The following is a 22,915-nucleotide window of genomic DNA, read 5'->3' as shown; positions in this document are numbered from 1 at the left end:
TAAAATGAATAGACAGTACATTTTACAGGCAGAAACGCATATTCAATAGACAAACTCGAGTACAAATGACACACAAGTGGAGACTTTTTACCTAGATGATGTAGGGGTACACATTTTCAATGTCATTGCATCCAGTCTTAAATCAGTAAACAAACCGTCAAACATTCTACGCAAATATTTCCAAAGAACGCACATCGGAACAACATTCCATTCGCAAAGCTGTATTGAAGAGCGATCCCATTTTCTTGTTGGCTACGGACATGAACTTACGCCGCATTCGACGAAGGTCGGAAGTCGCACCACCAGAGCACTCGAACGCCCTTGAACGGACCTGAGAGTTGCGAAGTCGGGCTGAAAGAAAAAAAAAAAAGCACCCGAGTTCACCGACGGACGTCTCTCCACAATGGCGACCACGTGGAGGCGCTGTCCGCCATTAGCAACATAAAAGTAATTTGACAAGATTTTAAAGATATATTTATCTTGATTCATTCATTCATCGGTATGTCATTTATGTCATTTAGCTCTTCAAAATAACTAGCGTGATTTGTACTGACTGCATGGAGATATGCCGCTATCCACCTGCATGAAGTTTATTCGGTGAAATGAAAGAAATGCGTTGAAGATGTCTAGATAAATTAAGGAAATTGTGAAGAAGGTTTGCTGGGGGTCAAAATGCGTTGTGATGAACGAGAACAACGAATAATCTATCGGAGTCAGCCATCTGCATGCACGGTGGAATTTTCACTGCAGACCAAAAAAAAAAAAAAAAAAGGATGCGGAGAAAGCCACCTGAATTCAGGCAGGTTTGCGATTGGCAACGTAAGAGGAGCGCTGGTGGCTTCACTTCTGCCGACGGCGGTCAAGCACGCGCCACTGAGAGCGGAACTGTTAAAGCCGGCCGGAAGCATTTGAAGCACGTACACCGGCTCAAGTATGGATACATGGTGATCATTTGGTTCGCGTGGTGTACATTTTGATCGATATTGATTGATATTGATCGAAGCGACGCCTATTTAGTTTACTTCACGAACATCTACGTGCGTTGGTGAAGTAGGTCCCGTTTTTTAGAGCGGAACTTGAGTTAGCGCGGAACTTGTTTGAACCCGGAAGCGTCAACCGGCGACTTGCTTTGCTTTGAGTTGCTGTGCTTGATTGATTTCGGACGTTGTAGGACATGCAGCGCGACTGGCTCCACTTGGGTCCGCTGCGGTGGGCCACGTACGTCAACAAAGAGCTCCAAGTGACGGCGGGGATGGAGGCGAAAGAGTTTGCCGGATGGCTGCTTACCATCGACCCGGTGTCCGCCAGGCACGTCAACACCCACGCCAAAAGGGCACCCAGACCGACCCCTTCGCTCCGATTACTTCAAATCGTCGTTGATTTAAGTGAAGGCAAGGCACTGATCAAGTTTTTCAAATTGATCAGGAAGCACATGCATATGCAACACTTTGCACAAGTATCCGTTTCCAAATCGCGTCTACAATCCCAATGTTGGTGAGCTTTTTCCAGAACAGGCCTGCCTGCCGCAGGCTACACTTGGCTGGGCGACCCCTGAAAATTGGGCAACAATAGAACCGATTGCGCGTCACGGTCGAGTTATCCAATTCAATGTGCTGTCCCTGCCCTGGCCAGCAGGAGGCCGCGCATGGTGACGCGACGCCGCGGTCGTCAGGTCAGGTCAGGTCAGGTCAGGTCAGGTCAGGTCAGGTCAGGTCAGGTCAGGTCAGGTGAGGGCTTGGCAAATTGGCACAATCAATTCTTTTCCGTTGTATTTTAGCAAGTAGAATTGTCTTGCGTTGAGCTTTCAGTTAAGCCTGTGACCCCTGTGCCCACCCACCGCAGTTTGGTCCTGGTCAGCTTGGGCGAGGAAGGCGGGTCCAGCAGCATCCGGGTGGTGATGGGTCACGCGGTGCGGCGTGTGGAAGTGCTACGAGAGGCCGACGCTGCCGCGGCTCAGCGCCTGCGCGAGCTGTTTGCCTCGCCAACGTGCGGCGGACCGGACCCGCAGCGCCGCGCAGCGGTACGCCGATGGCTGGAGCGCAACCGCATCCCTGTGGAGGAGTGCGCCGACCGGCTCAGGGTGGCCGGCGCGCTCACCTTGGCGCCGCCGTACGGGCCCGACGACTGCAGCGGCGCCAACCCCGTGGTGCTGGAGCGAGTGCGCAAGCTGCTGGAAGGACAGCCACGCCAGGAAGCGGACCAGGAGCCTGTGCCAATGGAGTTGCCACTGATCGTTTTTGGGGAAAGCCTCTGACCTCCCTCCTTCTGTTATTGACTGATAAACTGTCTTGTTTGCTGTTGACAATTGATTGTTTTTAAAGGATTGATTTGGTGTCCCCGTCCGCTACGTCGGCAGCGTGCATCCGAAATGGCTGGTCTATTCTCAACAGTTGGCCGGCCCGAAGGAGATGTGCAATCATCAATTCGAAAAACCATCCGCAACTATTTGGATGGTTCCTTAGAGACCTCATTTGACATGAATTGTGCAAAGTTGTGCCTATCCAGTTGATTAGTGGATTGAAAAAGTAATCATAGTTTTTTTAAAAAAAAAAAAAGGGGAGCAGTTCATTTATGCATTTATTTTGAATCAGCTGGTGCCAATTTGCGGGGGCTTGCTTTTTGCCTCGGCCCAAGACGTGTCAAATTTCAAACAATTTATCTGGAGGCGCTGATGGGAATTTGTATCGTGGACTTGAATGTGCCATTCTTTTTTTGTTCCTCAATAAAGTGGTGATTGTGGCATCGACTCAACTTTTATTCCCTTGTGACAAACAAGTCCAAACAAGCGTCTTAATGCAAATGTACTACCTCTTTGGCTCTGGTACCTGAAGGCATGGCACCGGGCTGGGTCGGTCCACGATGAGCAGTGTCCCATTTGCCGGAGGCCCCGATTGGTCACAGCGCAGGGGGGGTGTCCGGCAGGGGGGCGTGGCTCAGAGAGTCCCTCTTGTAGCTCCTGGGGGACGCGCCGTGGCGAGGCGGCCCAGCGGGGCCGTCGAGCAGGAAGGGCAGTCCCGGCGAGGGGGGCGGCATCCTCCCAGACACGGGTGAGGTGGCGGAGGGGCCCGGGCAGGCCGCCACGGGAAAGAAAGCCCGGGCCGCCGGCAGCATGCCGCGGGAGCGTCCTTGGGGGGGCGGCAGCAAGCGCAGGGGCGAGCCGGGCGGCGGGCTGTCGGGAGGGGACGACAGTGACGAGCGGCGGGGGGGGAGGAGCTCGCAGGCGGGCCAGCCAGGCGGCACGGCCGGCGGGCCGTCCGGCTCGGACCGCATCTGAGCACAATGGAGAGGGTCGTCATGACAACGTCATAATGCCATCCCTGCCCCGAACCAAGCACCTTGGCGTCATCCTAACAATCTCCACGAGTAAAGCTAATCAGAACAATACCAATCCCCGTTTGTCCGTCCGTCCGTCTCGGTTTCAATCCCATTCTAGCCATCAGCAAACAAAAGCGTGATGCTTTTTCAAATCAGCAGCAGCAGCATGACAATGGCCATCAAATCTCTCAAGAAACAATCTTTCGCATGATCAGCAAAACAAACATGATCACCACAACTAGCGTCAAAGCGATTGGCGCCACGGCACCGCTCGCTCGGCACTAGACGCCCATCAAACAAGCGGCACGGGCATAACGATAGCAAGAGGCACGCAACCTTGGACGGGGACGACTGGGCCGGCGCCGACTCGGGTCTTCGGCGGGGCAGCACGGGCGGTGGCAACTGGGCCACGTGGTTGGGGAGGCCGCCGAAGGAGGACGACCCTGACGGCCAAAAGGCACGCCGCAACGTCAGCACCGACACCAAGGACCAGAGCGCACGCACAAAATTCCACGAGGTCAACGACCGAGGTTAACGCGAGAAGAACGGGCAGGCTTATGTCGCGCCGCTTACCGGAGTAGGCGGGGCTGCTGGGCACCCGCGGTGAGTCAAAGACGCTGCCGGCCGGGGGCGGAGTCAGCGGCGTGCGGGGAGAGTCGGGAGCGCCGTCGGGGCCGTAGCTGATCTTGCGTGGCTGGCACGTGGGGCCGCGCTGCGCCGACGTGGGACGGATACCCGGGGACTTCAGGGGACACGTGTACCTCTTGGCCTAAAGGTGGCGGAGCGGGCGGGTGGGCGGTCGGCATGCGCGCGCGTCAGCAACGCAAAGGCACGGCCACCAAGCCAGGCTGAACTATCGCTGACACTTTTTGCTTTTGTTGTCGTGTCGGCTTCAATGTCGGAATCTCGGAGTTTCGGCGCCCGTGCTCGGTGCGTGTACTCACATAGCGCGGCGGCGTGCGGGCGTTGCGCGGCTCGATGAGCAGGGACTTGCTGAACAGCCGATCGCCAAAGTCGTTCTCGCACAGCTCCTCCAGAGGGTTGAGCTTTTCAAAGAACTTCTGCCACACACAACACACGCGTTGATCAGACAAATGGCGGCGGCAGCAGCAAAGGGCGTGCGTGCGTGTGTGCGTGCGTGCGTGCGTGCGTGCGCAGCGGCGGCAAACGGCGGCGAGGCCTACCCTGATGTCGCTCTCCACCCGCAGGCAGTACGGCTGGTTCTGGTACTGCTGGATCTCACCCGTGATCTCCGCCACTTTCCTCCGCTTGCTAAAGTTGATCAAATCCTTGCCGTGGTGAAGCAGGAAGTCCGGATTGCCCTCCTCGGTCTTCAAGATGTTGCTCAGGTAGATGCCTGCAGCACGTGTTGACGTACTTTAACGGAAGCACAGCCCCCGGCGCTCGCTCGCTCTCCTCCCAGCCTCCCTCCCTCCCTCCCTCCCTCCGGCCGTACCAAAGAAGGGCACACAGGGGGGGTTGATGGAGCGCAGTTTGGCCAAATACTTCTTGTAGTGGTCTTCGCTCAGCTTGTGAGCTTCTTCCAGAATCTTCCTCTGACGGCTGGGAATTTGCTGAAGCAACACAAGCAAACAGACAAGGCTTTTAGAAGACAAAGGCAAGAAAGCTCCGAAAGAGGCCCAGCCTTTCCATTTGGCCACCAGGCTACACGCTAGCAGGCAAGCGCCAGCACCTCAAAGGTGTGCTCCAGCCTGTACACGGGCGAGGAGTCCATGGCGCTGACCACTGCCAGGACTCCGTTGAAGTTGTTGAGCTCCTGGAAGACCTGCAGGATCTCGATGATGCGCGACACCACCGCCACTCGCTCCTCCAGGTTCTCCGTCTCCACGATGCACCTGCGGCAGATGGGCAAATGGGCGCTAGCCAGGGTGGCACGGGCAGGCCCGGGCCGGGCCTGGCCGGCCTGGCCCGGGCGGCTCACTTTTCAAACCAGAGGGTCAAGTTGGTGGTGTGGCGGATCAGCCGCAGCAGGTTGGGAGAGAGGCTCTCCTTGTCCTCTTTGGTCCACACGCTGCCCACCAGCTCGGACGGCCGCACCGCCCTGCGCCACCGACGGGAGCACGTCAAGGGAGTCGGCGCCTCTCGCCCCCCCCGGGCCCTTTCTCACCTGTACAAGTCGGACTCCAGCAGGGTGAGCTGGCGGGCGATCTCGATGGGGTGAAGCGTCATGAGGTCAAAGTGCTCGGGGCGGCCCGGCTCGCAGACGTGCCACTCGGTGGCCGGCTGAGGGTCCCGGTGGTGATGGTGGAAGGCCACGCCGCTGCGGCCCGGCCCGCCGTGGCCCGGCCTGACGGCTGCCTCTTTCTTCCTCTGGATAATCTTTGTGATGGACTCCACCCACTTCCTCATGGCCTTGCCTGCAATGCAAAGGCGAGGGAGAGCTGACAAAGAGCTCTGCTTTGGCAAACAGGGCCGCTTTGGCAAAGGTGAGGGCTGACTGGCTTCTGGGCGGATGTGGCCGGGCACCTCGGACCGACGCCGCAAAGTCCTCCAGCCGTCCCAGCAGATGAGCGTCCCTCTCAAAGTCGTAAAAGTGGTGCTCCAGCCAGTGACGGCACACGTTTAGGACTCTGGCCGAGCACACAGAGGCGGCGGCGGCGGCGGCGGCGGCAGCGGCAGCAGCGGCGCCGGGCGTGTCAAAGGAGCAGGCCACCCACCCAAACATCCCATTGATTGCGGGCTGGCCTACCGGAGCTGGACGGGCTGCACAAATTCTTTGCGGAAGCGTTTGAGCTCAGCGCCGACGGGCCGCTCCCCTCCGTCCGGCCGATCCACCTCGTCGGGTCTCGGCTCAGGAATCTCAAACCTGAACACGGCCGTTGCGTCATCCGTCACGGCAGCGGCGGCGGCACGTGCGTGCGCGTGTGCGTGCGTGCTACCTCTCGATGAGCAGGTCCAGCAGCTCCCGTGGCTTGCAGAAAGATCTGTAGGTCGTCAGAAAGGTTCGAACAAAATTGGGATCTGCGGAAGCAAGCAGGCCAGAGGTAGAAGGATGCCGAGGACCCGGCCCCGATTGGCGAGTGCTCGTCACAATTCAAGCCCGGTCCGCTCTTTTCGGTCACAGTTTGGCAAGGCCAAAGGACACCAAATGTGCTTTTCGGGTCCACTCACCGGCATAGGTGTGGAAGGTGAGCCTCTCGACGAGCTTGAGGAGGGTGCCGGCTTTGACGGCGGGAACGCCCGACTTGGATCGCCCGGCGTCCTCGAACAGCACGTTCTCCTCCGAGTCGGGCTGGGCGAAGCGGTAGAGGTGGGGCGCGGGCAGGCGCAGGCGCTGCTGCTCCTCCTGCGTGGCGGCGTCCAGCATGCCGTCCAGCGTGACACCGTACTGCAGCGACACCAGCGCCGCCATCCAGCCGTTCTTCTCCTGGGCCGACCTGGCCGCAAAGACGGCGCCGTTGCCGTCCTTGGGGACGATCTCAAAGGCGTGCCGGTACTCGCCCTCCTTGTCGTCCTTGTCGTTGACCCGGACCTTGCAAAATGCCCGCCCACCCAGCGGTGCTTTCAAACACGGCCGCTTTGGCTGGGAACCAATCGGGAAGTTGTTGGAACCCGGAAGTTGACGGAGATTGAGCGAGCGGCTAACCGGCCGCTGCGTTGCTTTTTCCCCGTCCAAACGGGTTCCAATCACTTCCCGGTTGCTAACGCGGAGGTTTTGGTCACCTTGCGGACAAAGAACTTTTCCTCCAGGCGGTACTCGGCGGAAGAGCCGGGGCCGTGGTTGGACTTGCAGCAGACGATGAGGCCGTCAAAGAGGAAGACGTGGCGCCGGTTCTTGGCGCCCACTCGGTTCAGCGTTCCCTCCATGACCAAGCGGCGGCAGCATTGGCCGATGTCTTTGCCCTCCCAGCCGTCAATGTTCTTCTGGATCTCGTTCATCTTCTCCACGGTCGAGCGTTCGCCCTTCATCCGCGGGCTGCGCGGGCGGTTCGCCGACGCGGTGCCACGCATCCGCCACGCATCCGCCAGAAAATTTGGACCCTTCTACTTTTTTCTCCAAGCCGTCATTCCGACGCAAAATCCTGGACCTGATTCTAGCGCTCAAAGCAAATCCCGCTCCAGCATCCCGCTCCCCGTTCCCGCTCGTGTTTCTCGTCTCGACGGATTATCCCACTTTTGATCGGCCGTCAGCGTGAGGTCAGAGGGCCGTGTCAGCTCGGACGGCACGCCGACGTGACGGCCGACGCGGCAAGCGAGAGCGGGCCCACCCCGCCTGGCCCGTCCGTGTGCTGAGCCTGGGCTAATCACTTTAGCGCATAAACCCCAGAGGTATGAGGGCGACGCGACGCGGCGCGTCACGGGACCTCGGCCCGCTCACGTCTCGGTAAGCCGCCCGGTCTCCCTTCACCTTTTGACGGCCGCCTCTGCTCTCCTGGAAGCCCGTTTGTTTCTTGTCTGCATTGTTTCCTCTCTGGCTGCTCAGAACAATGAGCAGAACCGCCCTGCCCGACCGACCACCCGCGTCACTTCCTGACCCCCCCCCCCCCCCCTCACCCGCTCTCATACGGACCTGAGAGTGCGCTTGGCCAGGCCGCCAGTGCAGATCCTCTCCACGCTGCTCTGAAGGTTGAGCAGAGCCGTGATGGCCCGCTTCAGGCACTCCTTGACCCCCTGGTCCTGGCCGTGATGGCTTGCTTCAGGCACTGCTGCCGGCTCTGGCTCTTCTCCTCCAGTTGCTGCAAGGCACTTTGCCCGCACGCTGAGTGCTGCAATGGCGCCGTCTGGTGGAACTCCAGCCGTACTTGCAACTTGGTTTGAATTGGGTTCGGCTCCATCAAATGGATGCCCCCGCCCTCCCCCTTGAAATGAGCAAAAAGACATTGAGCGCAACATTTCTTGGGAACACGTTCTTAAAATGGAAAAAATAGCACATTTTTACATACATTTGAAATAGCCATTCTGGCACCGAGATGATGTCAAAGACGTGCAGGCACAAGTCGACGTGCAGAGCAAGCACAAGTCGCGAGTGGACGGCCGACGTCAGTGACGGCGGTACGGGGCCGACCTCGGCGAGAAGGGGCTCCACAAGCCAAGCGAAGCCTTCGCTCGTCCGGTTCTGGTCTGCGAATCTTGTCGCTTGCTCGCTTGGTCGTTTGCTACTAGCGTCCGTGTGCGTGAGTGTGGGTGTGTTATCCGGGTTGCACGTTGCTAGTCGACAGCGGAGCGGCTACGCCAGCGCGTTGACGTCATCACGCACAGAGGCGGTGCCCAAGAAGTTTTCTTTTTTTGGGTTAAATTTGCGTCTTTTTTTTTTTTTTTTAAGTACAGATGAGCAAATGGACATTGCAAATGGGCGGTCCTTCCATAAGCGACGGGGAATGAACAAAGAATTGCCTCTCGTTACATTTACCACGGCAAAAAAGAACTTGATTGTTTCGGGGGAACGTCTGACTCACCTAACGACTATTTTGGTGCTCAGGCCAAATAATTTCTGCTTCCATCAAACTCCTTGGTTCATTCAAAATATCTCATACGTGGTATATCCTGCGGCCAAAGCAGCGTATAGCATGATCCAAAGCAAACTTTGTGCTCATTAAGCCAGATTTGTGTTGATTGGTTTGGGCCATGAAAAAGCAAAGTAGGCTCATCTCCCAAAATTGCTGCAGCCAGCAGAAATAGTTGAGGAAACAGGCAAGCCGTTGAAACGTTGCTTCATTTGGGCTTTTCACCAAACAAAGTACAGCAGCTGTATTTACATTGGCGTCAACATTGACTGACCAGGCGAGGCGAGGCGAGGCGAGGTTCACGAAAAGCGCTCCATCCAAACAATCAAATCGGCTCACAAAAAAGCAGTCCATCTAAACACATAGATAGGCTCACAAAAAGCAGTCAACGGAAAAGGGGGGAAAACAAGCACGAGCTGTGCTTTGAACGATTCTTCTTGTTGGTTTTTTGAGAGACAGGTTCTGCTCGGTGACGGCCAACTCAACTGACTTTGGCAAGAATTCTTCTTCAAGGATGCTTGAAGGCGCTGAAAGCCACTCCCAGCTGACGTTCACTCCAAATGGCAACTTGGCATGAAAGGAGCTTTGCCTTTGCCAAATTTACTAAGTCCTCTGATCTTGAGTCCTCCTCGCATCGCAGATGACGGGCGGATCTTTAGCTGCCACCGGAACCAAACGCCTCCTCGCTTGGTCGGATTGCCTGGAGGACTTTACCAAAGCTATCATTGCATCAGTGTGTGTGTGTGTGTGTGTGTGTGTGTGTGTGTGTGTGTGTGTGTGTGTGTGCGTGTGTGTGCGCTTTTTGTTAGCCCGTCTGTGGCATTCGCTATCGTACACCTCCTGTGTGGTTTGCAGAATGTTTTTGTCATGGACTGTGTTTAGGCGCTATTTGAAAAAGGATGTTTCCATGTTGGAGCCCATGGCTTGCAATCATTTGGGGCTTGCTATGTATTTATGATCATAATTATTTTTGTTATTCAGCATGATTGAGAGTTGAGCAAAGGTCAGTTACCACCGCACCCGTGCCAGTCAAACTTGCGTCACCTCGCTTTCTTGCCAATTGTCGCACGGGTGGACGGTCCTCTGGGCGCCAGGAGGAGGGAGGGCAGGGGAGGGCAGGGCAGGGCAGGGCAGGGCAGGGCAGGGCAGGGCAGGGGGGCTGACGTCGTCGCTTTAGACGGCGGAGGCGCGGACAGCCTTGTCACGGGACGGCCCCGCGTGGCGCAGCATCGGCAAGGCGGCGCCCAGGCACCCCGAGGCCACGCTGAGAGCCAGGCTGCCCCACGCCAGAGCCACCGACCAGCCATAGCCGTGGTCCACGTCGTCCGGGAGGCCGTAGATGAAGGGGGGCTTCCGGGAAAGATCGTAGCTCACGCTGGCCGCGTACGTGCACAGAGAGATGGTGCAGAAGATTCCTGAAGGCGAGCGAGTGAGTGAGCATCAGAAGAGCTCGTTTATGCCGCCAGCAGGGGGCGCATGCAACCCAAACGCACTCGCTCACAACAACAAACACCATGTGAACACGCGCAGGCAGGCAGGCAGGCAGGCAGGCAGGCAGGCAGGCAGGCAGGCAGGCAGGCAGGCAGGCAGGCAGGCAGGCAGGCAGGCAGGCAGGCAGGCAGGCAGGCAGGCAGGCAGGCAGGCAGGCAGGCAGGCAGGCAGGCACGCAGGCAGGCAGGCAGGCAGGCAGGCAGGCAGGCAGGCAGGCAAACTCGGCTCGCGCACGCGCACACGCACCTGCCATGAAGAAGAGGAGTCCAGCCACATGTCGCGTGAGGCTGCCCTCCCAGAAGAAGCCCACGGCCGTCACGATACTGCCGCACAGCAGGACGGCGGCCGCCATGCCCAGGAAGCCGGCCGTCATGCGTCGCAGGTCTGACGGCAAAAGGGGAGACCGACCGGCGCTCATGCATGTGCTCACGCCACCAGATTGTTCAAAATGTTCGATGCGACCCCATGCAGTCTATAAGGGCAGCATTTGGGATTAGGAATGAAACGGGCGGCAAAATTCACCACTCGCTGTCCACTGAAAAATGACATCCGAGTTGCTCAGGTATAGCGGCCAATCTCCGCCCAGCTCGCAAACGTCACGTGTTAGTTGAGCCGCGATTGGACATTGGACAGCGAGCTGCATGTTAAATGGCCGCTCCCCTCAGCTGGGATGCTATACGTACATGTTCTTGAGTTCTGCTTCAAAAAGGTGTGTGTGTGTGTGTGTGTGTGTGCGTGCGTGCGTGCGGGTGTGGGTGTGGCTGGCTGGCTGGGGTTAGGTGTGTGGGGGCGACTCACGCAGGAGATGCCACTCGTCCTGCTGAATGCTCCTGGTCAGGTTGAGAGGGATGTTCCTCAGTCTGATTGGCTGAGAAAAATGATACTTGACCGCCGTGCAGCGCTCCGCGATACCTGCGCGCGCACACACACACACACGCGCGCGCGCGTGAGCTTCCCTCAAAACGGGATTGTCGTTTGCGTACTTGTGGCAGGCTGCACTTGGCTGCACACGCCTACGAGCCCCCATACACACAGGCGCAACACAAGCGCTCGCACACACGGAGCAGATCAATTAACACACGCAGACGCTGACACTCGCCCTTATACACGTACAGTGTGAAATGTCATGACGGCTCACCTCTGTCGACCAGGCGGTCGATGTCCGGGTCGAGGCCGGCGACGTAGCACTTGCGCCAGAGGCCGGCGTGCGTGGAGAAGAGCGGGCGCCCGCACTCGGTCTCGAGGATGCCCATGCCCAGGATGGCGCGCCAGTTCTCCAGCAGCTCGTCCTCGCGGCTGCCCACGTGCACGGGCTTGAGGAGCGCCACGTCCCGCGGCGCCGCGCCCGTGTCGAGCAACGGCAGGTGGTAGATGGGCATGTCGCGGTTCTGCTGGCCGCCCGAGTCGGCGCCCTGCCGCTCACAGTTGTCGCGGTGGCGCCGCGTGTCCGTCTCGTACCAGTGCTCGGTGCCGATGGCCGTCACCAGCAGTAGCAGCGAGAGCGCGCTCAGGGCCAGGCTCGCGGCGGCCGACGCGCGCTCCGCGGCCGGCCGGGATCCGCGGCCGACGGCGACGGGGCCGCGGGCGTCGCTCTCCGCGCGGCTCGCTTTGTCTTCAGCCGCCATGGCGTCCTGCTGCCATCTCGGTTCGCGCGCGCCGCAGTTCGCCCTCGGGAGCGCGAGCGAGCGAGCGAGCACGCGCACGCACCAAGCGCCGAAGACAAGCGGCCCGTGTTGCTGCGGGCGCTCAGCTCGCGCAGAACCTTGCCGGACGAGCAAGAGTGAGCGAGCGAGCGAGCGAGCGAGCGAGAGAGAGAGAGAGAGAGAGAGAGAGAGAGAGAGAGAGAGAGAGAGAGAGAGAGAGAGAGAGAGAGAGAGAGAGAGAGAGAGAGAGAGAGAGCGAGAGAGAGAGAGAGAGAGCGAGCCGTACTTCCGCCGCGCCGCCTTCAAAGTAATCACGCAAACGCTTTTTGAAATTTGGACGCGTGAAAATAAGCGACGCTACTGCGCCGCAGCCGGGCCAATCAGTCTCTTCATTGGGGCTGCGTGCACGAGTCAAGTGAATCTGCGCGATCGTGTGCGCGTGAGCGTCCATTACTTTGCGTGAACGACAGCATAGAGTGACATCCGACCGTGGACATTGATTCGGCATCATCTGGTTCTGACCTCTGCCCTTCCGCGACTGCACCACTCGAACACGATGATTGTTGCTGAGCTCGCGTGCGCGCACGCGTGCAAGGCATGTATCCAACCTGCATGGCTGTCGATTCCTGCTGATGAAGCTTCCACAGAACGATCAATGATCTTCGGAAGGGAGGAGCTCACCTCTGACGCCAACAAACAAGATCGTGGGAAACAGTCCACCATATTGATCAGAGGCTCTTGCTCGGAGCGCGCGCCTTGTGTGTACGTGTGCGTGGATGCATTGGTGATGTAGCGTGTGTTTTGAAATGATTTGTTTTATTATTTAAATGATAGCAACAATGTCCCCGAGACATAGATTGAAGTAGGAAGTTTACACTCCAACAAACAAAGGAAGTCAAAGTGCTGACCGACAGGAAGTGGAGCGACCTTCAAACACGCATGCGCGTGCGCGCCCGCACATCCGCACGCAGCAGTAAAAGCATATTCAAAAGATGGTTGTGGTTATTATTGACCCGATTCTCATTGTCCTAATATTCGTTTTGCTCTCCGAGGCATTATGACGATGCTGTACTGTTTGTGGGGGGAGGGGAGGGGAGGGGAGGAGAGGGGAGAGGGCGTTTGGGTCGGGAGGGCTCTGATTACACGAAACAGCTGCAGCGACTTTTATGAATTATTGATCAACTTAATGGACAACTTCTTTTTTTTGCCTCCATCACCTGAACTGTCTCACGAGGCGAACGCACGCGACGGGAGCCATCCGGACGGACACCTTTGCTGGCCCATTAGGCATTCCATTTTGCTTGCACCTCCTGCGCCCACACAGCCAAAGTCGAGGTGCGGCTTCATTTTTGCCACCTATTTTGCAGCGTGGCTCGAGCGGAAGCCCTCCAATCATCTTTTCCATTCAACGTGGTGAAATGACAATGGTGTGCTCCTAAAAAAAACGCAATAATATTGCGCTTGTGTTTTGCGGGAAAAGCTGGTCGGGCTATTTCATCATAACGTGGAGCATTGACATGAAAATGCGTCCAAGTTATTGTGATGCCACGCTGCACGCTGTTTCATTCCCGTCTCGGCCCCCTTGGGGGGTGGGGGGGTTGTACAGTTGACTATAAAATGAAGCCATGGAAAAGCAAAGAAGAATACTTCGCTGTGGACATGCGTTGGCTCGGCCGCCTCTTGCGTTGGCCTTTCGGTGGCAACTACGAGCGCTAACGAGCGGAGCACACCAAAGATGACAGAAAGCGCGTGCGACGGCAAAAGGACTGTGATCAGGCTGAGCTAGTAGGTAGCTCAAAGTTGTGACTTTGCCAGAAGGAGGTGGCGCCTTGCAGAGCGCCGCGCCTTGCTTTGGCTTGCCTTGCCTCGCCTCGCCTCGCCTTGCCTCGCCTCGGCGCATATACCTTTCTGCGCTCACATGAAGTCAAGAAAAGGAAAGCTATACGTCCAGACAGGTGACAGACGATGCAATGTCAATTCAGGCTAAAGGCTGAGGCGCTCACAATTGGCCAAACGTCCATTTTGCCATCGAGATGATTGCGATGATCGGCGCACGCTGCGGCGTGCATGGCGCCTCTTGTTTTTCTCGGCGATGCCGCTTGTTGCCACGGCAACCGAGAATAGCTGATGGCCGTTTCCCTGGCAACCCGCTGCAGCGGCGGGCGTGCGTCGTCGTCGTGGCAACTGAGGGCTTCGCTTCAAAGTGCACCTCATCGAATGGCCAGCCACCGCAGGTTTGACTGGAGGAGGCGGAGCCGAGCGACCTCGACTCAGCTTGAATAATTTATCGATCGGCACTGCGGCAGGGGCGTAGAGGGGGGAGAGCCGATGAAATTTTAAAGACGCACTTTGCGGCGAGTGCCAACGGCTCACCTCCGACCTTCTGTCTGACAGCAGCTAAGCACACTTGACTGACGCGCATGCACTGCACTACTGAAAGCGTGTAGCGCCTTTTGATTTGTCAGCGTTCTTTCGCTTTAACGAGCCACCTTTGGTTGCAAACAAATATGAGATCAACGTACATTTTGGGATCCAAGTAATCGCTCAGGACATGAATTAGGTAGCCCAACAGGAGGCTGACACATCTCGCCGCCATCTTTCTGCCACGGAGACCTGAAGGAGAAAATCATCTGCATGCTCGCAACTTTGCTAGCTCAACAACAAAGCCCATATGCACTTACTTGAGGGAGGGAGGGAGGGAACGTCGTTTGGGAAGACATTTTGCTTGCACCTCCGCAGGTGAACAAACAGGCGGTGGGCTTCAAAACTGACAGGCAGGTCGTTGCATTCCATTAGTTCACTACAAGGTGGGACAAATAAGCATGACTCAGCCTGCACGCGGCACGCCGACGGTCCACACGTGCACACACACGCCGTGGAGACAACCACTCGAAGGTCATGGACAGGTGTGGGGCGTGTGCATGAATTGACAAAGGTTATCGGGAGGACACATTTGGAAGAGGGGCTGCGCTGAATCGCCGCCAAAGGAAATGAAGCAAGAAATCCAGGACAGGCTCACGCGACAGACGACGACGACGACGACGAAGAAGAAGAAGAAGAAGAAGAAAACGCTGCTCTGCTGCCCCCTGGCAAACGCTACCATTCTAGTCCATGTCGTCATGGAGACGTCTCTATAGTCAACGGTGCCATTTATTTGAACAAAATATAAGAATAAAAATCACATCTCACTTATTTTAATACCAAGGAAATTGGCAAAGAGAAAACCCAAAACGTCACGGAGACTTGTTCTGACCGCGGGGGAGCTCCTCTCCTGACGCGTTGTCATGAATCCCGCCCGGTTGCGTTCCGGACAGGGCCGGCGCTTATTTTTTCTTTTTCTTTTTCTTTTTCTTTTTCCTCTCTCAACGGACTAAACGTGCGAGCGCCGACACCCACGGCTTTGAAAAGGCAGCACTTCCGCATGCAAGCTGTTACTTTGAAGAGACCTCGGGATTCATGCCGGAAGTGTCACGACCTGCTTAGCGCAGACGGACGATCTTCGTCGATCCTGTGCATTGTCGTGACGAGTACGCGCGTGAGCAGGTAAGCACGCGCGCCTCACCGCGGCAGTCATGCTCGCGTCGCGGCGTTCAGCCAACGAAGGCGAAATGTAAACGTAGCTAAACTAGGATCAAATGAAGTCATCGACGTGACGGTTAGCTGCAGGCTAACGGCTAACGATCGAGTTCCTGCTCCGATCTGTCCGGAATGACGTCACCCTCCCTCGCTCGCCCGCTCGCTCTCAATAAGCCAAATAAATGATGGTCGTTTGAGTGCGTTCCTTTGCGTCCCTTGGAGGAAAAGCCTTTCTTTCCTTCCTCTTGTGCGCTATGATGGCGTCATCGGCGGTTGTCGTCGTTGCCTCCCCTTCCCGCTCAGGTGACAGGTGGGCGGCATGGCTTTGATCTCCTTGGAGGACCTCGAGGGGTTGGGCGAAGACGAGCAACTGGACGAGGACATCACGGACAACCCCGAGCCGATGGGGGAGGAGCATTCGGACCGACTGCTCACTCATTGGAGGGCCGTGGCCAGCACGCACCAGGTCACCGTGCCGACAGGTGAGCGCACACGTCAGTACGTTGCTGTGCTCGCTCGCTCGCACGCACGCACGCACTGACGTCACTAACCCGAGCCCCGCAATTCGCGACCTTGACTTGGCGGCTTGTTTTTCATATGGATAAAAACACAAGTTCAATTCCTATTTCCATGGCAATAAAACCTATCCCTTCTTCGTGGTACTTTTTGTCTTTAGTGAAGGATTGGGTCTAAAAACAATTAGATTTTTTGTTACATTTGTTAAATGATGCGCGCCAAAATTTCGAGGACCATGCGCACACGTTGCCCAGACAGACCACCGAGAGCTTAGGGAGCGGCGATGAATTCCAAATGCGATTAGTAATAAAATAAATGGCCACCTCACTGACATTTGACAAAACAAATCCACGCTCATGGTTTGTTTGCTTTTTTTTTTTTTGTGGGGGGGGGGATAGAAATGAGGGGGCCTATCCACGAAATGGCACGCCACAACCAGCAGAGGGAGCCCGTCCCATTCGTGCTCATTTCCTGTCAGGAGAAGGTGCTTGAGCGCGTGCTTGGCCGGCAACGACGGCGATGAGGATGGCGTCACTCACGAGACTTGTTTGCGTGTGCCAAGATGGGCGAGGTGATGTGGGAGGAGCGCGCGTACCCGGCGGGCAAGTGGGCGTGCGTGCGGCAGGCTGAGGAACTTTACGAGCAGAGCATCTCCAAGAGCTTCATGAAGCTGATGCGCTTCATCTGCAAGGAGAACTCGGCAGGTGGCGCGCGCACGCACGCACGCACGGCGACGGGCTCCGGGCCACTTTTGCAGCTACGAGGCGTCCCTCCCTTCCCCGTTTGTGTTTTTGCTGTGCATACGGGCAGGCGGCCACCTGGGCCTGACGGTGCCGGTGGTCAGCACGGTGCTGGTGACGGCTGACGGCCAGACGCTGGACAAGGAGGTGGAGACCGGCTTCTACCTGCCCGCCGCCTTCCAGGACGCGCCGCCGCGGCCGCACGACCCCGATGTGGACGTGGTGCAACGCGACGCCTTCACCGTTGTGGCCAGGTGAAGAAAGAGGCTGCGTCGCTCGCGCATTCGCGCCATCCACCGCAACGGTGGACCTTAACCCTAACCCCCGTTGCGGCAGAGCCTTCTTGGGGACGACCACCGAGGAGACGGTGACTCGCCACAGCCGCCTGCTGCGGGAGTTGTTGGGCGCCTCGGCGGCCGAGCGCCTGCGCTCTGACATCTACATGGTGGCCGTCTACGAAAACCCCGGCGTCCCGCGCCGCCGCAACGAGATCTGGTTCCTGCGGCGCTAGGGGGCCGCCTGCACCGTTTTCTGCAAACATACACAAAAACTACGCACGGCAACTCAGGTGCCGTCGTTTTTCTCGTTAGCGTGCCGAGCTCTTAGCGCCGTTAGGAAATTGGACACTTAGTGGGAATCAAGTCAAGTTTATTCAAGGTGAATATTTTTGTATGTTTTGACAAAAAAAACTCAGACTTTTAATTTGAACGGTATCTCCGAAAAGCTGAACTTGTAATGTGAAATAAATGTCAACTAAAGACACAGACTGCCTTGCCTTTTCAGCTATTGCTACAAGAACACAAGGTAGGGTAAAAACAAAACAAAAAAAAAAGCTTTATTTACAAACACGTCGAGGCTCAAACGGGAAGTAAAAAGTGGGCGCGACGTCCGGCACCGTCAGATCAGGTCAGCCACTGCACACAAGGACCCGCAAAAGTTTCCGCCTCGTCCGACATTCCAATCTTGGCATGCACGCTAGCGATGCGGCGGCGTGCGCACTCACCGTTCATGGGCATCTCGTCGATCTGCGTGGAGTAGTACTGCTCGATGTCGCGCAGGATGCGGATGTCGTCGTTCTTCACAAAGTTGATGGCCACACCTTTGCGGCCGTAGCGACCGGAGCGGCCGATCCTGTCGGGAGGGGTCGCGGGTCAAGGGGGGCGGGCAACGACAGTGAGCGGGCGGGACGGCGTCCTACCTGTGGATGTAGAGCTCTCGGTTGTTGGGGAGGTCATAGTTGATGATGAGGGAAACCTGAGGCACGTCCAGACCGCGCGCCCACACATCCGTGGAGATCAACACGCGACTGCGCGGGCGCACGCACGCACACACGAAACGCAATTTGTTACAAGGAGCGCACATGGTGGCTGTGCGAGTTGCGCGCCCCGCACGTGGCTCACCTGGCTCCGGAGCGGAACTCCTTCATGATGGACTCTCGCTCTTTCTGCGGCATGTCTCCGTGCATGGACGACACGGTGAAGTTGGCCTCTCGCATTTTCTCCGTCAGCCAGTCCACCTGCGAGCAAAGCGTGGTGGCGTCAGGCAGGTCGACCGACCAGCGGACGCCAGGCGGGGAGGGAGGGGCGGCTGCCGACCTTCCTCTTGGTGTTGCAGAAGATGACAGCCTGCGTGATGGTGAGTGTGTCGTAGAGGTCGCACAGCGTGTCGAACTTCCACTCCTCACGCTCCACCGCCACAAAGAACTGCTTGATTCCTTCCAACGTCAGCTCGTCACGCTTGACCAGGATGCGGATGGGGTCCGTCATGAACTTGTTGGTCATCTCCAGGATCTCGTGCGGCAGCGTGGCACTGATAAGGACCACTTGCGTAGCGGGGGGCAGGTAGCGGTACACGTCGTAGATCTGCTCCTTGAAACCTGCCGCGAGTCAGAGGTCACACCGGGCTTTCGGTGAAGGCCAAGGGCGGGCGGGCGAGCAGCGACCGACCCAGCGACCGACCGACCTTTGTTGAGCATCTCGTCGGCCTCGTCCAGAACCAACATTTTGATGGCGCGCGTTCGGAGACTGCGGCGCCGGATCATGTCTGCGAGCACAGCGGCGGCGTTATTGCCAACCAGGAAGGCAAGCTGATAGCTCGCCGCTAACACCAAGGGAAAATGCTACGGCCGTGCTAAAGGTCAGCAAGGATTTCCCAAGGAACACAAAGAGCGCGGCAACAAACGCAGACAACGATAATTAGGCTTTCTGGTTGGACTCCAAACGTTGCGTGTCGCCACGCTGCACACGGCGGGAACACGCAAGTCACGTTTTAATCACGCTCGTCTTCTGTGTCCGATTTGGCAGGAAATGTCCGGTTCAGTCATCAACAAACAACAACAACAACGGGGACGGACGTCGGCCCGGCACTCACCGAAAACCCGGCCCGGTGTTCCCGACACCACGTGCTGGCCAAAGTCCAACTTGCGGATGTCCTCACCCACGTTGGTCCCGCCGATGCATGCGTGGCACTGGACGTTCATGTAGTCCCCAAGCGCCAGCAGCACCTGAAGGCGCAGCCAAAGCACCGCCTCCGTGAGTGAGTGAGTGTGAGAGAGAGAGAGAGAGAGAGAGAGAGAGAGAGAGAGAGAGAGAGAGAGAGAGAGAGAGAGAGAGAGCGAGAGCGAGAGCGAGCGAGGAGCGGGCATCACCTTCTGAATCTGGCCAGCCAATTCTCTGGTGGGCGCCAAGATTAACGCCTGGGTCTCCCTCACCTGTGCGCGCGCACACACCAATGTGGCGTCAAAACACCACTTTGGAAATAGCCCGACAGGTCACGCTCACCTGGATGTCCAGACACTGCAGCACCGACACACAGAAGGTGGCTGTCTTTCCCGTGCCCGACTGCGACCTGCACGCAACCACCGTGTCAGATCGAAGAAGAAGAAAAAAAAAACCACATTTCGGACTCAATGTAGACGAGAGCTTCTTTTCTTACTGGGCGATGACGTCTCTGCCTTTGATGATCTGCTTGATGGCTCGCTGCTGAATGGCCGACGGCTTCTCGAACCCTGAGGCAAGCCACGCACAACATTAGCACGCGCGTTCTGTGCCAAAATGTCAGAGCAGTTTGCGGGCGGAAAAAAGTGTGGTTTCTCTTGGATTGGATGCTTTTGATCCAATAGGATAGTGCCAACAACTGCCATATTGTTATTTTTGCCTAACCTCGATTTCCCAGTAAAGGTGAGAAATTTGTGATTGAAGGTGTTCAAGCACGTCTTGCATCTGATTCGAATTGGGAAAAGATCAACTCAGAAATGTAGGACGTTGGCGTGCTCAAGCTGATGCTGATGGAGCTCGTCATTTTCAAATCAAATGCTGTGAATGCCACAACATCCTTCATTGTGAACATTTCAACGCCATTTTCCTCACGTAGCATGCTCGTTACGGTCACTGTTAGTTTCCTCGGTTTTATTTTGTTTTATTTGGTTTTTGTCTTTCGCACAACGCCCGTACAATACTCGTGTATCAAGACTGACGCGAACACGCTCTTTTCCACTTGGTGGTGGATGCATCGTACTTGTTGGACTTTCAAACATTAGCCCAAGTGGCTAATGCTAACGGGGAAACTTCAGCGCGAAGCCACAAAAGGGCGAATCCGATGTTCACCTGGCGTCAACTCGCCACATAAACGTGAGCTGGAACGCCAGCGGGGATCATTAGAGCTTGTGGCGGCGGCGGCGGCGGCGGTGTGGCGTAGCGTGGCGTGGCGTGGCGGCGGGCTGCGCGGAGGCCTCGCCGATCCCCGGCCTACCGTAAGCGTAGATGCCGCGCAGCAGGTCCTCCCTCAGGCCCATGGTGTCGAAGGTAGGGGTGACGTCCACCTCCTCGCTCGTCTCGAACTCCACCTTCGTCATGTCCTCGTCCTTGAGGAGCCGTTTCCGACTCTGCACACCGGCGGCGGCCATTTCTTGACTGCAACTGAAAGGCGAAAAGGCGTCGCGACGCTAGCTGCTAACAAACACACCGGGGAGAGAAGGCAATGCGAGAAAGAAAGAAGGGCCGAGGGGAGGGGAGAGGAAAGGGGAGAGGCGTGTGGCGCCGCTGCGATGACGCACTCGGCCAGCGACGCCGGAGATGACGACGTCACGCTGCGGTGGGAAAAAAAAAAAAGAAAAAGCGAGAAGGCGTCGAGCTCGTCCTTCAATGGTTGCCAGTAAAGACAAGCAAGCGGCCACATTTGACGGCGCTCGCGAGCCCCCCCCCCCTAAAGGAAACGGCCTGGTCCGGCCCGGAACGGCACCTGCCGCCCGCCGACGACAACGACGTGTAGTTCCCGTAACATGGACGCCATCCAAGGCGCGCTTCTCGGAGTAGTCCCAAATACGTTGGCGCTTCATGTTAAGAGGGCGACCATATATTACTTTTTGCCCCTTCACAAGAACTGCTTATTTTCGAGGGCACACGTAGATGCCGGTAGGGGTCGACACACAGTCGCTTAAAAAATACAGTACTTGAAAAAAACAAAAAAACTTAGACTACACCATTATGGCCCCCATCACGCGTCACACAATGAACAAATGCAGCACTGCAGTAATATGAAGGAGTTTGACGGTACAACTGATGACGAATCAAGTCAATCTGGGCACACACAAATGTATACTGCCGTTCCAACCTCTCAAGATGTAGCGAGAAGGAAGGAAGGAAGGAAGGAAGGAAGGAAGGAAGGATGGAAGCGGCAGGAAAAGAGAGCATCAAAGTCCAGCGAGGGAAGTCAAGTGGGAAAGGTAGAAGGAAGGTTGGACAGTGGAGCAAGACAGGAGGAAGCAAAGCAGGAGGAAAGAAAGGATGGAAGAGCAAGAGAGGGAAGGGAACAGGCAAGGAATGCTGTAGCCCCCCCCCCGGCCTTTCCAGGGGGAGCGGGTGGTTGCCGTGGCAACGGGCGTGCGGCTCAGCGAATGGCCGAGCGCTCGCCGTTTGCGGCCAGAAGTGCTGAGTGGGCCGGGCCGGCCCCCCTCCCGCAGTGCTGCCAACCAAAGCGCCCCCGCTCCCCCGTCCCCTCCTATTATGATTGGCAGCCGGTGTTTGTGCGCTGAAGCTTCTAGCGTCCGGCCGACCAGCTGGTCATTCCAGTGCAGCGCGGCGCCGGCCCACCACCTAACCCATGTGCGGGGTCAACTGGTAAGAAGGCGCCGTATTCCGTCCGCTTTTTTTTTTGGGGGGGGGGGGGGGACGCCATCTGGCTGCTAGCATGCAGGTCAAAAGGTCAAGTCAACGCTTCTTCAGCATTCCCCTTTCCAAGTTGCGGGGCAAAAGCCTTGGATGAGCGCTGTAGGCGGGCAGGCGGGCGGGCAGGCAGGCTGGCAGGCAGGCAGGCAGGCAGGCAGGCAGGCAGGCAGGCAGGCAGGCAGGCAGGCAGCCAGGCAGCCAGGCAGGCAGCCAGGCAGGCGACTGGCCACATTTGGATTGGGCGCAAATTGAGATCGACAACACACAAAGTTAGACGCTTGTTAACAACTTGGCCTTGCAGGTTTCCAAAAGGGACGCTGCTGAGGAGCTGGCTGACCAAGTCCAGGCCCCGCCTCCTGCTGCTGATCGCCGGGCTCAAGCGACCTCAGGTGACCCTGATGAGGAGGAAGAGGATGAAGAGAACCAAAGTAGCCAAGGCCACGTAAGCGGTAAATACGGCGGCTGGCGGGAATGGCTCAGAGGGTCCGAGACCCTCGGGAGCGGGCGAGCGCCTCTCGGCCGGCCCGATGAGAGCCGTTGACGTGGCTCTGGCTGGGAGCAACACAGAGAATCGAGACAAGCTAACGCAATGCAATGGGGGCTGAAGCCTTTTTGAGCAATTTGTGTTAGCGCTAAGCTCAACATAGCCCTCGCGGGTTTGGTACTTTCTGTTTTTGACTCCAGACTCACAGTCCAAGCTCATGTGGCTGTGAACTAAGCCAAAACCTTTGGATGTGGACAAAATAGTGATTTGTCAGCCACCGCCACAATTCCAGTGATCATTTGTGTTTGAAGGTGCAACTTTTCCGTGTTCATCTGGACACCTTCAAAGGGTTTTTGTCGGACTTCCTGTTTGGCGGCGGCGGCTAAATCTTCTGTTTTCTTGCAGAACGTGCAGCCGGATGCCGCACTTTGCTTGACGCCTCGGCGACGACACACGTTGGACCACGTCGACGACGTTCAACAGGCATCCCATCAATAAAATTCCCAGAATGTCAACGGCT

The 22,915-nt window shown here is 57.1% G+C and overlaps 5 protein-coding genes and 1 long non-coding RNA gene across 8 annotated transcripts; 3 read left to right on the top strand and 3 right to left on the bottom strand.

Moving 5' to 3' along the window:
• The first annotated feature begins 938 nt into the window (after positions 1 to 938).
• Positions 939 to 2,746, top strand: gemin6 (gem (nuclear organelle) associated protein 6). The gene is made up of 2 exons (XM_088374354.1): positions 939 to 1,308; positions 1,843 to 2,746. The coding sequence occupies exons 1-2, from the start codon at positions 1,175 to 1,177 to the stop codon at positions 2,252 to 2,254; spliced, it is 546 nt and encodes a 181-aa protein (XP_088230480.1). The 5' UTR covers positions 939 to 1,174; the 3' UTR covers positions 2,255 to 2,746.
• Positions 2,735 to 8,807, bottom strand: LOC148399999 (son of sevenless homolog 1-like). Of its 2 annotated transcripts, XM_088374346.1 has the most exons (15): positions 8,220 to 8,807; positions 7,000 to 8,135; positions 6,448 to 6,808; positions 6,216 to 6,297; positions 6,026 to 6,142; positions 5,803 to 5,906; positions 5,444 to 5,693; positions 5,258 to 5,377; positions 5,009 to 5,171; positions 4,772 to 4,889; positions 4,500 to 4,672; positions 4,260 to 4,376; positions 3,889 to 4,084; positions 3,652 to 3,758; positions 2,735 to 3,270 (listed from the first exon to the last, which is right to left on the bottom strand). In XM_088374346.1, exons 2-15 carry the CDS (start codon positions 7,285 to 7,287, stop codon positions 2,896 to 2,898), a joined length of 2,571 nt encoding a protein of 856 aa, XP_088230472.1. In that variant the 5' UTR covers positions 7,288 to 8,135; positions 8,220 to 8,807; the 3' UTR covers positions 2,735 to 2,895. The 2 variants fall into 2 exon arrangements, with proteins under 2 accessions (XP_088230472.1, XP_088230473.1); XM_088374347.1 differs by lacking the exon at positions 5,803 to 5,906 and having other exon boundaries at positions 6,216 to 6,260.
• Positions 8,808 to 8,970: 163 nt separating this feature from the next.
• On the bottom strand, positions 8,971 to 15,014 carry tmem178a (transmembrane protein 178a). 2 transcript variants are annotated; one of them, XM_088374350.1, is made up of 6 exons: positions 14,596 to 15,014; positions 14,437 to 14,527; positions 11,410 to 12,597; positions 11,070 to 11,183; positions 10,518 to 10,655; positions 8,971 to 10,195 (listed from the first exon to the last, which is right to left on the bottom strand). In XM_088374350.1, exons 3-6 carry the CDS (start codon positions 11,894 to 11,896, stop codon positions 9,954 to 9,956), a joined length of 981 nt encoding a protein of 326 aa, XP_088230476.1. In that variant the 5' UTR covers positions 11,897 to 12,597; positions 14,437 to 14,527; positions 14,596 to 15,014; the 3' UTR covers positions 8,971 to 9,953. The 2 variants fall into 2 exon arrangements, with proteins under 2 accessions (XP_088230476.1, XP_088230477.1); XM_088374351.1 differs by having other exon boundaries at positions 11,410 to 14,527; positions 14,596 to 14,714; positions 14,785 to 15,014.
• A 280-nt stretch (positions 15,015 to 15,294) lies between these two features.
• Positions 15,295 to 17,510, top strand: soul4 (heme-binding protein soul4). The gene is made up of 6 exons (XM_088374353.1): positions 15,295 to 15,457; positions 15,794 to 15,972; positions 16,405 to 16,490; positions 16,569 to 16,710; positions 16,817 to 17,000; positions 17,083 to 17,510. The coding sequence occupies exons 2-6, from the start codon at positions 15,810 to 15,812 to the stop codon at positions 17,255 to 17,257; spliced, it is 750 nt and encodes a 249-aa protein (XP_088230479.1). The 5' UTR covers positions 15,295 to 15,457; positions 15,794 to 15,809; the 3' UTR covers positions 17,258 to 17,510.
• Positions 17,378 to 20,845, bottom strand: eif4a3 (eukaryotic translation initiation factor 4A3). Its single transcript, XM_088374349.1, has 11 exons — positions 20,497 to 20,845; positions 19,681 to 19,753; positions 19,527 to 19,593; positions 19,394 to 19,456; positions 19,117 to 19,249; positions 18,709 to 18,789; positions 18,342 to 18,622; positions 18,147 to 18,262; positions 17,945 to 18,052; positions 17,750 to 17,877; positions 17,378 to 17,660 (listed from the first exon to the last, which is right to left on the bottom strand). The coding sequence occupies exons 1-11, from the start codon at positions 20,648 to 20,650 to the stop codon at positions 17,644 to 17,646; spliced, it is 1,221 nt and encodes a 406-aa protein (XP_088230475.1). The 5' UTR covers positions 20,651 to 20,845; the 3' UTR covers positions 17,378 to 17,643.
• A 365-nt stretch (positions 20,846 to 21,210) lies between these two features.
• LOC148399995 (uncharacterized) lies at positions 21,211 to 22,914 on the top strand. Its single transcript, XR_015858109.1, has 3 exons — positions 21,211 to 21,863; positions 22,213 to 22,360; positions 22,801 to 22,914. It is a non-coding gene; the product is annotated as an uncharacterized LOC148399995 (long non-coding RNA).
• The last annotated feature ends 1 nt before the right edge of the window (position 22,915 follows it).

Source organism: Syngnathus floridae, chromosome 4 (genome assembly GCF_059516105.1).
Source record: "Syngnathus floridae isolate MCC-2025c chromosome 4, RoL_Sflo_1.0, whole genome shotgun sequence".
Taxonomy (NCBI): Eukaryota; Metazoa; Chordata; class Actinopteri; order Syngnathiformes; family Syngnathidae; genus Syngnathus; species Syngnathus floridae.
This window is presented reverse-complemented; position numbering and strand designations above follow the sequence as displayed.

Bases quoted from the DNA above. Each gene is read 5' to 3' on its own strand.
- gemin6 (XM_088374354.1), top strand. From the start codon at position 1,175: ATGCAGCGCGACTGGCTCCACTTGGGTCCGCTGCGGTGGGCCACGTAC. The intron at 1,309-1,842 runs GCACGTCAACAC...CACCCACCGCAG, and splicing joins ATCGACCCGGTGTCCGCCAG to TTTGGTCCTGGTCAGCTTGG.
- eif4a3 (XM_088374349.1), bottom strand. From the start codon at position 20,650: ATGGCCGCCGCCGGTGTGCAGAGTCGGAAACGGCTCCTCAAGGACGAG. The intron at 18,790-19,116 runs GTGAGTGCCGGG...CTGTGCTCGCAG, and splicing joins AACACCGGGCCGGGTTTTCG to ACATGATCCGGCGCCGCAGT. The intron at 17,878-17,944 runs GTAGGACGCCGT...CCCTCCCGACAG, and splicing joins CGAGAGCTCTACATCCACAG to GATCGGCCGCTCCGGTCGCT.
- tmem178a (XM_088374350.1), bottom strand. From the start codon at position 11,896: ATGGCGGCTGAAGACAAAGCGAGCCGCGCGGAGAGCGACGCCCGCGGC. The intron at 10,656-11,069 runs GTGAGTCGCCCC...TTTTGCCGTCAG, and splicing joins GGACGAGTGGCATCTCCTGC to ACCTGCGACGCATGACGGCC. The intron at 10,196-10,517 runs GTGCGTGTGCGC...GCTCGCCTTCAG, and splicing joins ACTCCTCTTCTTCATGGCAG to GAATCTTCTGCACCATCTCT.
- LOC148399999 (XM_088374346.1), bottom strand. From the start codon at position 7,287: ATGCGTGGCACCGCGTCGGCGAACCGCCCGCGCAGCCCGCGGATGAAG. The intron at 6,298-6,447 runs GTGAGTGGACCC...TTGCTTCCGCAG, and splicing joins CACCTTCCACACCTATGCCG to ATCCCAATTTTGTTCGAACC. The intron at 5,378-5,443 runs GTGAGAAAGGGC...TCGGTGGCGCAG, and splicing joins CTGGAGTCCGACTTGTACAG to GGCGGTGCGGCCGTCCGAGC.
- soul4 (XM_088374353.1), top strand. From the start codon at position 15,810: ATGGCTTTGATCTCCTTGGAGGACCTCGAGGGGTTGGGCGAAGACGAG. The intron at 15,973-16,404 runs GTGAGCGCACAC...GGGGGGGGATAG, and splicing joins CCAGGTCACCGTGCCGACAG to AAATGAGGGGGCCTATCCAC. The intron at 17,001-17,082 runs GTGAAGAAAGAG...CCGTTGCGGCAG, and splicing joins GCCTTCACCGTTGTGGCCAG to AGCCTTCTTGGGGACGACCA.